The sequence below is a fragment of the Cariama cristata genome, unplaced genomic scaffold (genome assembly GCF_000690535.1).
Source record: "Cariama cristata isolate BGI_N322 unplaced genomic scaffold, ASM69053v1 scaffold4070, whole genome shotgun sequence".
NCBI classification, from domain to species: Eukaryota; Metazoa; Chordata; class Aves; order Cariamiformes; family Cariamidae; genus Cariama; species Cariama cristata.
In genome coordinates this window covers 10,792-24,109 of record NW_009595115.1, presented here as the reverse complement: position 1 = coordinate 24,109, position 13,318 = coordinate 10,792, and the positions used below count along the sequence as shown (strand labels likewise).

Here is a 13,318-nt window from a genome sequence, read left to right as displayed (position 1 = left end):
TGTCAATTCATTCTCTTCGTTGAAAGACAAGTTTCTATTACAGTTTGAATTTCTTCTTCATTTTTGAAAATGCCTCATTACTGATGACTGCGCTGTACTACACTGGAATAGCTCACGGAATGCCTGACGATGCAGTATTTTATTAGGAAAACCTCTCAGTTAAGAGACATGTTGAACTGCATGGAAATCAATACAACGAAGAGAAGACCTCTGTTTTCAAAGTGGCCTTGTTCAATGTCTTAATAAATTAATATTTCTAATAATTAATTACACAGAGATTAGAAATTGGCAAGAGGAAGCATATTAGCCATGGCAAACCTCACAATTTATAAGGATGACACAGAACACATTATATAGAAAGAGATTGTATTTAATCAATCTGAATACAGTTCTGCAAACATACTACAAGCATCTATTGTTTGCCAAAGATATTTCTGTGTTATTGTAGTAGCACATAGCCACAACCTGGCAATTACACAGTAGTTCTGAAGGTAAGATGTCCCACTGACTTCAGTCTGACTGCTTTCATAAATTAGAGATTCCTTCTATAAGTAATGATTACTCTCCTGAACACTTAAATTTAATTTGAAAAGCTACTACGAATCTTGATGCACTGTCAACATAACTAATTTTGGGAGGTCAGAAAAAACCATTAAGTTTGCAGTGCTCTTTCTAGAAAGGTTCTAGAAGAAAACTATAGTGACAACAGTTAAGATCTCGTATCACTCTTCTAAGGAAAATACTCGTTTCCTTTTGTTCAAAAAACCCATGCTAGAATGCCATTAGCCACAATCATATTCAAAATAGGAGTAATTCTCAAATGCATTTGAAACAAGACATGAAAATCCTACTGAGCCTTTACTGCAGCAGTAATGGAGACATAAATCTATTATATTAGACTGGTTAGAAATCTAACACGATCCTATACATTCCCCGTTGTCTCTGTAATTGTAAGTGCTCCAAATTAGGGGGGTTGTTATGAAGCCAATTGGAGTAAATGGTCTTTGGAATATGGCTGGAGTGCAATTCACAGATTAAACAGGTGTACTCCACGTTGAAGCTTTTATGAAGAGTCAGTCTTCAACGCTGGTAATTTTAGTGGTAAAATTTTATTTAAAATAAGATAATTCAGTTACCAACTTTTTCTAAGTAAATTGATCATAACTGAAGCTACTCAATCTGTGAAGCTTTAGATTTAGAAACTTCACTTTAGATTTAGTCTGCTTGGTTAAATCAATGCTATAAATATCAGCAGTTCTGTTAATATCAGTTCAGCAGCTAGCATCTGTTGACAACATATAAACAAAGTATATGATTACATATAAGTTCCTAATTGATGAACAGTCTTAGACATTCTTCTGACCTGAAACAGAAGAAAATCTTTGTAGATAAGCCTTCAAGAAGTTTTTCAATTTCATGAACAGTTCATTTCAGAAATTGCCATTAAAAACACAACTTACGCTATGTGCTCCTTGAATTGTGCGGACTAAGTTTAGCCCTTTCCAAACATAGATGTCTCCATTTAAAGCACCAGAGTATGTGATATCTTCTTTTGCACACGCTAAGCAAAGGATAGTTTGAAGATCTCCTGTTTTACCAAATATTCCCCTCTTTGCCGTCAGTGCATTTCCACACAGTGTCCAAAACTGTGAAATGTAAATAGCGTATTAGGAAAAATTTCTGCAGAATTTCTGTTTTTTCATATTAGTGTGCAGATCTCACAGATGTACATCCCTACAGAACCACATCTGGACAGACACTTAAGTGACTCCTGTAGTCCTATCAGAATGCCCATTTACCAAGGAAACCCCCAGGCAAACGCAGTAAGTCTAAGAACAAAACAAAATTATCAAACTGTTTAAGAAAGTGAGGCACAATTCTGACTCACTACTGCTACACTACCCCTTCTCATTACCTCACTATCTTTCATCATGTTTTGGTGGGTGATATCTGTCAGTACGAATGCACAACTTTTAAAGCCAGGAACATCCCATTTTTCTTGTCTGCAAAACTTAAAATACACCTACAGTTCTGAAGTAATAAAATTCTTTATCTTAAAGAACTTATGTGCCTAGAGTAGACATTTCTGTGCTTTTCCGTTGCAACGAAGGAGATAAGACCCTCGAATATAGTTACATTTACTAAGAAACCATCTGTTGGATGGAGAGTGCAAATGCTTGTAACGTGAAACAACTCTCTGACTAGGAGAGTAACAGGGTCTCTCAGTGTGGAATGGTGACTTTCTTGACTTCTACAGACACGATAACATTCTGCAAAAAAGAACATAAGACTGACTGGGGAAGAGAAAACAAGACAAGAGAATATAAAGTTTGTCTTAGAATGGTGTCTTTAGTGGTCAGCTAGAAATATTGTACTATTTCTTTTTGAATCAGTTCAGAGCGTCTTTTTTTTTTTTTAAATAAACATAATTTTATCAAGCAGAAGGGATAGTTTGTGAATTCAGCACCGCCTCAAGAATCAGACGTTCCAGAGAAGGTAAAGAGCATTTCAATTAGGTGTGTAAGAGAGACATCCAGGCCTACCAGCACTAAGATGTTCCAGACACATGCAGAAACAGAACAGTAAATCTATGTGTCCTGAATGGACTTGCCAGCTCAGGTCTTCATTAACTGAGGCATCTGTGCTCTGTGGTTCATTGCACACTGCAGAGATACTGTCAGAGATGGGACAGGAATATTGAAGTGTCTGACATAGGTGCATAATGTCTATCTCCTTCCCACTTTATATGCCTACATCTTTTCATGGCTATCAGCTGAATTTTTAGGTCTTTCTCTTTGTACTTACTCCTATAAAATTCCTATAAAGCTGAATTCCAGAAAATCCTGGGATTAAGGATCTTTATTTCGGATCCTTCTCTATTTCTAATTAAATTAAATTTTCCCTTTGCCTCTTAACATAAGCCAATTTATGAGAAGGTAGTGGGAATACTTCCCCCCAGGGCTTTCATTCTGTGAGTAAAATATATACTCTCCTCACTTCTGGTTAGCTGTAGAAGGGCAATAGAGGAGGTAGCAGCATTAGGCAATGGGCAGAGGCAGGATCCTGAGCTCAGTGTGTGATTCCTTAGCTCCTAGGCTTTACCACAGCTTCTAATATCTGCTCAGCCAAACGAGCTAATAGAACGGAAATACTAAGGGAACTAATGGCACTGTTCCCAAGTGTTAGTCCCAGTTCTCACAGCGATACAATTACTTTAGAGCTCTTCTTTTGCTTCATTGCAAGTTAAAGTAATTATCGCATATCCACAGCCTTACAATGACCGGCAAGTACACAGACCTGTTTGAGCATCACTGGAGGGGAACATCTAAACATTTTCCCTCCACGCTTTTTTTTTTTTTTTGGCATGCCTCTATCTATATGTACTTAGTTTCCCTGGTATTGTGCATGTTCAGAGTAATTATGGCCATTTTAAATAACATACAGGTGCCAAACAAAGACAGGTTTTGGAAAACAGCTTGCAGAATACAACAGATGGTGGCATCACTGCTGCCAAAACCACCCACAGTATGAAAGCAGTGGTGGTTTTAAGGGCATAAGCTTCTCAGTAACCAGAACTAGAGATATTTACTGGTTTCCTAACCAGTTAAAGCTCTTCCCACCCCAGTCATGTGAAATAATTGCCATCTGTTAGGAATGCTTCTGATGAGACAGAAGAAAAATAGAAACCTGCAGGGAATATTAGCAAACAGAAGGATTTCTTTCTAAGCTTTTCACAGGCACAAGAATGTTTTATCCTAAACTTATAGTATATATTCAGGTTCATATTTAAACCACCTCCAGAAATGGTGACTTAGAGGGAGCAAATAGTGGGGCACTAGAGTTTTCATCTGTTCATCTCCGCAGGTCTTGCATACCTTCTCTGTGTTATTCCTACAAATGCTGGTAGCATGACAGGCCAAATAGCAGTTCATTCAATTCATAGTTTTAACTTAGTTGCTTCTATACCTGTTCAGTGACCCTTTGTGATGCTTGATGAGAGAAATCACTAAAGGCTGAGACAATTTTGAAACAATTTAGGAGGAACAGAGCAGGCAGAGAACCCCAAAATTACGGGTATATAATGATGAAAATGACACCAAATGATCTTCCCACCTTGCTTGTTAAGTGGATCTGCACCTCAGTCACTGCTGAATGTCTAAATTGGCTTCAAACAAAAAGTTTTGCTAAAATGTTCACAGAGTAAAGAAACAAAAATATAAACTGTCTTATATTTAAAGCCCTCATCATATAAGAGGTCAAATTTCTTTTGTGACATTTTACTTTTTAACAAGTAAACAATAAAAGCTATTTACCTTTATGTGTTTTACTCCACAGCTGACGATTCTATTTGGTTGATATTGATCCCACGAAATATCGAATATCTGTTAAGAAATACAGTAAGCTGATATTTTAAATTATACAGTAATCACATCTAGGTTCAGTTCGCTTTTACCAATTTTCAGGCATCATTTCTGTTGCAACATATTACTAAAAATGAAATAACACTATTTAGCTAAATTTGGAAGTCTTTGTAAACAAAGATTAAGGCAAATACGCAGGCTTCCTCACATAATTCTGTCAACACACCTCATTCCTGCCTTCACACTACCAATCTATTCCAGCTCCAAGATGTTACTGAATAAACAATATTTACTGTCTCAGATAAAACAGGAATTATGGTGTAAGCTAATGTTCCTCAAGTTTAGGGATGAAAGATTGGTACATTTATTTTTATTCATTATTTTAGGTAAAAGGTACAGTATCTAATTTAACCTGATTACCAAAAGAGCCCAGTGACAAAATAGGTGAATATCATTCGTTTGACCTAATCTACACATTCCAGATTGAATTCTTCATTTTGATTAATGTTACATTTACATTTATAACAGTATGCATCAAAAATTGAAGCATCAGATCCTATATAGCTTACCAGAACGAACTTACAGTGTATTCTGTGACTATGGGATTACACCAAATGAAAAATATTGCATAAAGTTTGGAAACAAGAAGCTCGTATTTTGGCCCAGATGTTCAACAATATGTCATTTTTAGACTTTTTACCTCTAGCATTCAGCTTTTCAATGTCCAAGCTGAAAACCAATGAGGTTACCACAATTATTAGTTACTTCAGAAAATGTATGTCTGTAGAGAAAGACAATGGGACTTCTCACTGCTTTTAGCTCTTCAGCTGTTAAGTATAAATCAAAAGAGAATTTCAATCAGCTTACAGGAACGTATTATATCAAGCTTACTCATCATTCATTTCATACACAAGGAAGTACCGCCTTCCTACAAAATATTTATCTTCTCTATAAACATCAGGATTTACAGTACTTCAAGTACTATTTTATTTAAATGTTGTTAGAACACAAAGATATTTCACCTTTAGAAATGCTTTATGACTCCTGCACACTAAATCATCAGAAATTGTGGCCTAATTAGATGTGCATTCTTTCCCACTCCCTCTTCAGTGCAAAATCTCCTTTTTCTGGTCGTGAAAGTCTACCAGGACTAAGATTTTAGTACTTCTTGCCTGTCCTGGAGTCTTCTGCTAATTCAGAACCTGATGTTGTACCTACTGAGATCAGTAGCAAAACTTCCACTGATGTAACCGGGAAGTGAATCAGTTCTAAAAGAGAAATTCGAATAAGACTAAGATTCTGTTGTGTTGTGAACACTGTAAGTAAAAATGAACTACTAGATTTATTCAGACGACACATAAGATGCAGATAGACTGCATGTACACACAAACTGTAAGGAAGGGTTTGGTCTGCAGCTTTGCATATATAAATACTCCATCATGTGTCACAAAACATGATAATACCTCAATACTATAACATTCTAACATGTTACAATATCATAATATGGATAAAAGAAATGTGTCCATAATTAATTTTAACGTATGCATCCTTGTGCTTCTATATGTTGGGGAGGTATTTTGCTTATGCTAAACCTGTTTAAACATTTCCTAGTCCTGAATAATATTCTAAACTCAAACCTGTTCAGTTCTCATATTTATTGAAGTTATAATCCTTTAGCTGAAGTTAATAGACATAAAAGGAACATTTATCCTAATTATGTTTCTTCTACAGGTAACTGTCTTAAGCAAAAATAAAAGGGAGATAATTAAACTTTCCCTCAGGATAAACTGTCTTTTTGACATATTCAGAAAGAACGTGACCTTTGTCCATTGAGCTAGCATTTCACATCTCATATAAAGAGCTATAAATCGTCCTAATCAGTGTGTAGTTACAAAGTATTTTCTCCCTAGGCTTACTAGACAGTCAGCTCAAGAATCCATCATGTGCCTCATTGACTGAAACATTGCTTTGTGCTACGTCTGGCATATTGAGAAGAAATAAAACCCTTGTTCAGTATTTTAAAAGCCAGGTAGAATGATCAAAATTATCATTGTGTTAACCTAATATAAACAAAAATTATTTTTAAAACACTTTTGCAACACCCAGACAAAATTCAGTAAACCCTTCATGCAGTTACCCTGTCTGAATGGCCTGTAGCTGTTGCCAGAAGTTTTCCTCTCTTCCAGTCCCAAATACACACTGTATTTTTGGCATCCAATCCCACTGAAGCTAAACGCTAAGGAAAAACAATAGTAATCCAGTTAGCAGAAAATCAACTCAAAAATCACGTTACCGTAGTTCAGATGTGTACAAATGGATTTCCCCACAGGTGACTGTGTTTGAACTACATTGCAAAGGCACCATCAAGATACTCATACTCAACATTTACTCACTGGAGAAGGCGCTGAAATGTCTAATCTTTTTACAAAAGTCAGATTATTAATTTCAGGTTACCAATGTCTCAAGTGCAATTCTTATAATGAAATATTTGAGGTGCTTGCTTCAGGTGCACATCACTCTAGCATTTTGATTTATTAATCTAATAATAAAAGTGAACGGGAGATAAAAGCTCTCACTATTTCCAAATACAATTTTGTTCATTATGCTCATTTTACAGAGCTTTAGAATCAGAATTGGATATAATTTTAATAATTTTCTTTTCAGTAGCTTAGTATATCAAATCACCAATTAAAATAACTAAAATTATTAATTAAAATGATCTATTAATCACCAGTTAAAGTAACTAATAATTTAAAATCTCAATCACACAAGAAAGAAAAAGAAGAAAATAAAAAGGAAGGAAAATCTGGAGGGGAGAAGGTAGACTGCATACATCTGCAACATATCCAAAAGATCAACAATTATTGTGGAGGTTGTAGTTTTTTTCCCTTCCAGTGACTGTGCTAATTATGTCCAACTTTATATGATTTCCATCAGAGTTTCTTATTAGGTGAGAGATCTTTAACTGCAGACCAGAGGTGGTAGAGCTGGGTGTCCTGGTCTGTACCAGTGCAAAGACTAAGCCAGTGCCAAGTGTACTGTAACGGTATATAACGGATGTGATGCCAACGTATGTTGGATAGGGATGTATAATGGATATGTAATGGATATGTCCAACATATATTAGTGAAAGGAATATGCCTGAGTAACTTGCACCATGGGAAGAGGAGAGATTGTTTCATGGGAAACAATCTTGTAGCTCAGTAACATGACTTCTTAAAAATAGCAATATCTGTTGTATCCATATTGCCTGTCCTTTGTTCTTTCATAGTCCTGTCTAATAACTTCTCATCACAAGGAATTAACAGTCCAGCTGAAGCTCCTAAGTGTTTTGTTCTATTGTAGGAAAGCCTGCACTTCAAGAATGTGCAATAAATGAAACCTTTGATTTTGCCTAAGGGACAAAGATCAGCAGATGAGCCATGGGGTCCAAATGGACATACGTTACAGAGATTACATTGACTGGATCTTTTCCTCGAAGATTTGCTTCAAGAAGATGACTTGCAAACTGAATCACTTCAATTAAATTTCCTTCAACTCAATGTCCACTATTTTTTGGCTCAAATTTTCAATAGGCAAATTGTTTAAAGTCTGGAGACATCTATGATAATACAAAACGACTGAGTCAGCAAAGAAAACAAGTGTAATCACCAGAGATTCCTCTAAAATGCTGTATTAGGAAAAATACTAATTGCGGTAAGGCTATCAACTACTGTACAACTGAGAGAAGAAATCATTATTTACAAAGAAACGGAAGGCTCCAGTTTTCATTTTCCAGCAAAATAATTCAGAGATCAGGTACTCCATGCCTTTTTGTGCCATTTATAAGCGTAAAAACATAGTGTACATCTTCCTTCTTAAGAAAGCCACTATCAAAAGCCTCTAGTTTAAATGCAGTAGGTACACATGCACCCTTCACTGTCTTAATAGTTACAGTTCCTTTATTTTAGAGCAATGAAGTATATCTTTTTAGACTTTGGTTTCATGGGAGTTGGCAACATGCATTATGCCTAATGCAATACCTGAACTCTGCCTGGTGAATAATGCATAATCCAGCCAATACCCTACCAGCAAATGTACCAAGCAATACGGCAGTAATAAAAAAAACAAAACACACACAACCTCAAACAAACCAACCAACAAAAAAACCCCAAACCTATTTACAGCCTTATACCACAAGTTCCTCTGAGTCCAGTCCATTTTTACATTGTCTTTCACTGAAATAAAAATACCTGAGGTCTTACTGAACCAAACTGTGTGAGAATCTACTACAGGAACTTGCAAGACACCAAGTAGTCAAAAGACTTGATTATGACATATTATAGCAAAATCTGTTTGAAGACTCTCCAGATGCGAGTCTTTGAAATGGCAGATAAAGGTAGGCTCAAAATTTGGGCTTCTCTCTCTAGATGTGCCAGAACCCCAATTTTTTTTCTCTCTCAGATGTGTACTGAACATCTGCATTTAACCTAGGACAACATGCTTCATTACTAGACGTATGGTAATGAAGGAAAAAGAAAATCAAACATGGGAAAGAATGAACATGCTCCTGCCAGTTACCAACATAACAATATTTATTTTCAGAAAGGACTATTATTGTAGCAAAAATAAGTTTTATTTGCCCTTGAGCAATCTACACCTACCCAGGGGTTTGGATGTACCAATCAAAACACAACACATTTTTCATGGAATCTTCACCGATCCTCACCTTTTCTCACCTCTTTAATACTTTTCTCTTCACCATGGAAACCATGGCAGTACTTACAGCGTCTTTTAGATTCATGATGTGAACAACATCAGATCTCAACTGTAACTACCAGTCAGGAAATTACCATTAGTGGGGTAGATGGACAGTGAAAGTACTAGGGGAAATGAAGAAATATTTTATGTTTTCTTTTAGCATAGGTCTACTGAGAACGGTCTCCTGCTGGCAGAAAAATAAAGTGGTAAATGCTGAATTTCCTTTTTCGTTGAAACACACTTCTAGTCCTCCTTCTGGAAGAGAATTTGACAGAATTCTGTTCAGAGAATTCACAGAACTACCAGAATAAACTATCTGCCAAGTAGTTTATGCACATAATTAAACAATTATTTTTAAATCTACACAGATTTAGAAGATCTAGCTAAAGAGGCCTACCGCTACCTACTGCCAAATCTAGAAATGTATGTATGTATGTATTATGGCAGTGCCTGCCTCACTCCATTTAAAAAAAAAATATATTTTTAGAAAGCACACAAAAAGGGTTCATCTAAAATAACTCGGAACAGAAATTGAACTGTATAGTATTGGTGAAATTCAATACATCAGCTTTGTAGGTAATCCTGTGAAGGGTAGATGTTAGTACTTTTAAGGAGAAACTGCAGTTAATTCCTGATTCAACAAAAGACATTTTTAATTACAGGCAAACTGACAGCTCTTCATTAAACATTTGAACAAAGCGCAGCTTCCCTCCTGCCAAATGTCATCTCCCGGTCATACAGAAAAAGCCCAAACTAAAATACGTATTTTTAAATAGCAATAGTTCTGGAAGATATTCAGCTCCCATCAGTATTTTTAAAATACAGTGTTAATTACAGATAATGTACAAAATGGGAAATTTACTCAAAGTATATCCATCTCCAAATTTAAAGCTGTATTGGAGGTGCATAAAACAAAGGAAGCATATAAACTATCCCCTGATTTAAGCTGCATATTGATCTTCTCCATATATTATAAAAGATAACAAATCCTGTTTACTCTCCATTACCCAGTTTGTGGTAAATTGTGCCAGGGAAGCACTGCAGAGACAACTAAGCTGTCTCCATGCAGTGTCAGCTGAAGTCCAGCAGCGAGTAATATTTCAGAACTAATTCATTTCAATCCCTGGAACAGACACCCCAGAGTTTCTGGTACAAGAAGAGCTAATTAACTTGGCTAACATATAGATGCAGCGTCACTATGTTGAGACCCACGCTAAATCCACATACTGGAGCTGTGGAGCGCTCAGCACAGCAGCTACCCTGAGAACCAGAAGCTGTGCACAGTGGAGCCAAGCTGACTTTATGGGGATCCAGCTCAGGTAGAGAAGCAGAATTATCTGGGCTTTTCCTCAGACTAGTTTTATTTAGAAAGTGGACAGCTGACAGAGTTAGCAGAGAAAAGAATACATTTCTTATTGCATCTATAATTATGTGACTGTTGAATTTATTTGTGTTTTGGAGCTAAAATACAAACTTTCTTGGATATTAATGGACATTCAATATAAAAGAATGAGAGATGTGCATTAGCAGGAAAGGTGCAAACCATGCATGCAACGTCTGTTTTGTCCTGCCACAAGATGCCAGCTCCCTTGTGTGTGCTGACTAAACAAACGGGAACCGCTAGCAGCTCTGAATTCCAAATACTCAAACTCTTTCTACCATGCCCTTTAATTTTGGCTCAGCACAGCAGCTTCTTCTGCAAAGCCAGAAAGAGCAACAAAAAGCCAAGATACATTATCCATATTTATGTCTTCCAGCATTGGTCTTTCTCCAGATATAAAAGTGTTCTGTGCAAATTTTTATTTCCAGAATAAACTGCAACTTCTTCAGCACTTCCAGAAACAGAATGTTACTGTTCTGCAAGGTCAACACAGCAGAAAGTTCAGTTTTTAATTACAGCAAGGCAACCAGCAGGATTTTCAGAAGAGGCTCCACCTTTAACTCATACTGACTGGGCTCTTTGGTGAGTCTTTATTTCCATTAGGTGCTTAAATAGGTTTAAAAAAAAAGTTTATCCACCAGTTTTACGAAGTTAAGAATGAGAGAAAATTTTAAGACAGGTATTTCTGAATGAATAATATCCCAAAAAACATAGCATTAGAAATTTTGTTCTGCTGATTTCAGGGTTTTCTCATCTGATTTTTTATTCCACAATTCCCAGGAACATCTTTTTCTTTAATTAGAATCGATACATGAGATTTCAGAGGAAACAGTTTTACTTTAAGAAAACGGGAAGAAGATGGTTGAAAAGTAGGCTTAAAATAGAAAGCTCGGTCTAATTTTTAATGAGGAAGTATAATCCATAGTGCTGTTTAGAAATTCAAGCTATCCAATGCTTTTTAAAAATGTTAAAGGCAATTGCTCATGTTAGTGTTCTTCATTTCAGACTAATCCTTAAACTGAATATACACAAGATAATGCACAATAAAAAGTACTTTTGCTTCATGTGAGAATACATTTTATACATTGTATGGCCAGTTCTGACCTCAGAAGGAGTAATAAAAGCACTGTGTGGTCAGTGGAAGAGTAGCTAGACATATGATAATAAAGCACTTCTCAATACAGAGGTAACCATCTAGTACATGATTTTCAGAAAAATCATCTAAAGGCAGTTCTGTCCAATTGGGATTCAATTCTAAGGTATATAAGCAAACACAAAAACCAATAAGGATCTCTGCAAGAATCCTAGTATCAACTAATCTAGGCATTTTAACCATTTTAGCAACCAGCTATGAAGTATAACCACATCATACACCAGAAAACTAATTTGGATATCAATAATGACAAAATTGCACAGAGAGATATTTATAAAACTATGACTGTGAAATATTTCTCAGGTTTATGTGAATCGTAGGTCTATTTTCCTCCTACTTCATTCACTACTGAATGCTTTTAATAGTTTGCCTCCCATGGGGTGGGGCAGAAATTAATGTGTTTAGCTGTGAATAGCCCACCATTTACTTATATTTTAAATTTTGTCTCAAAATATCATATAATCTAATCACATTGTACAAAGCCACACACTCTGTGTCCTAACCCCATTATTCAATTAAATTGACTGTGCACCCTAGCCAATGAGACTCTGCTAGCAGTGAGATTACTGGAGTTCCTCTGCCAAAAAAGCTGCAGGATTGTGGGGATTTTGCCAGGAACCGATCTCTTTGAACAGAAGGTGACAAGTATGTGGTGAAGTTATTACATTTGAGTCACAGAGGACTATTTCTTCTATGGATATTTGGCCAACACCCAATGCTTTTACTTGACTTGAATGCCAGGTTGTGATTTTTGTCTCAAAAACCTCTTCTTTGAAAGAGCTGTATTTGCAATCGTTGCATTAAAAATTTAATTGTAATAGCAGTTTCAGTACTACAGCCATACAGCTACCTAAACATAAAATACTTCAATGTGCATATCTTCTAGAATTAGAAATCAAACTAAATTCAAAACACAGAAAAAGAAGATATACAAACCTGGCCATCTGAATCAAAAGCTAAGCAGGCAACTCCATGTGTATGCGCATCCTTAAGAACAGACACAGTCTGTACGCGGTAGGAATCCCAGATGCAAATGTAAGGGTCCTTCCCAACCTGCCCTGTAGCTACTAAAGTTTTATCCGGGTGAACTGCAAGGCTGAAATAGAACACAGTTGAAGTTATAATATACTTTCTGAATCAGTAAAATAGTATAAAATTTAAAAATTAACTTAAAAAATTTAATTTTTTTTAGTTCTCAAAAACTTCACCTCCTTTTGATTTATACGAATAATCATATAAACTGCATCCAAAATCAGTCTATCCCATTATTTCCTTAAAATAATATGTTTTACTGAGACCAACCTGGCTAGTGCAGAACACAATTTATCACATAATAATATTTTAACTAGAAAATGTAAGGAAACCATAACCAGAGAATTTTTGAATACTTTTGATTGATAAGCTGAATGAACACACAGACTTTTATCTTAGTCTTTCATAGCTTTATAAAAATCAGTGGATGATTTTCCACAATTTATTCCTCTTTTAGACATCAGCTCAAATATTCTGAAATATGGACCAGTGGCTGGATAGTGGATATTTCTCACTATGAAAAATACATGCAAGAAATCCTCTCATCTTTACTTGTTTAAAGATAGCAATCTCAGAAGAGACAGAGAAATAAATTGTTTCTCCTATACTTAAAGAACAATGAGATACGTATTTTAAGATCTACTTCTAGTT

General features: G+C 35.8%; 1 protein-coding gene across 1 annotated transcript in view; it reads right to left on the bottom strand.

Moving 5' to 3' along the window:
* The window catches only part of EML6 (echinoderm microtubule associated protein like 6), a gene marked incomplete at both ends in the record, with an annotated part of 73,240 nt that extends 60,509 nt beyond the window's left edge, over positions 1-12,731 (bottom strand). The window contains 4 exons of the mRNA XM_009700641.1: positions 1,461-1,646; positions 4,314-4,382; positions 6,499-6,597; positions 12,572-12,731. Coding sequence (XP_009698943.1) covers positions 1,461-1,646; positions 4,314-4,382; positions 6,499-6,597; positions 12,572-12,731 — 514 coding nt within the window. The remainder of the gene's footprint in view (positions 1-1,460; positions 1,647-4,313; positions 4,383-6,498; positions 6,598-12,571) is intronic.
* Between the last annotated feature and the right edge of the window lie 587 nt (positions 12,732-13,318).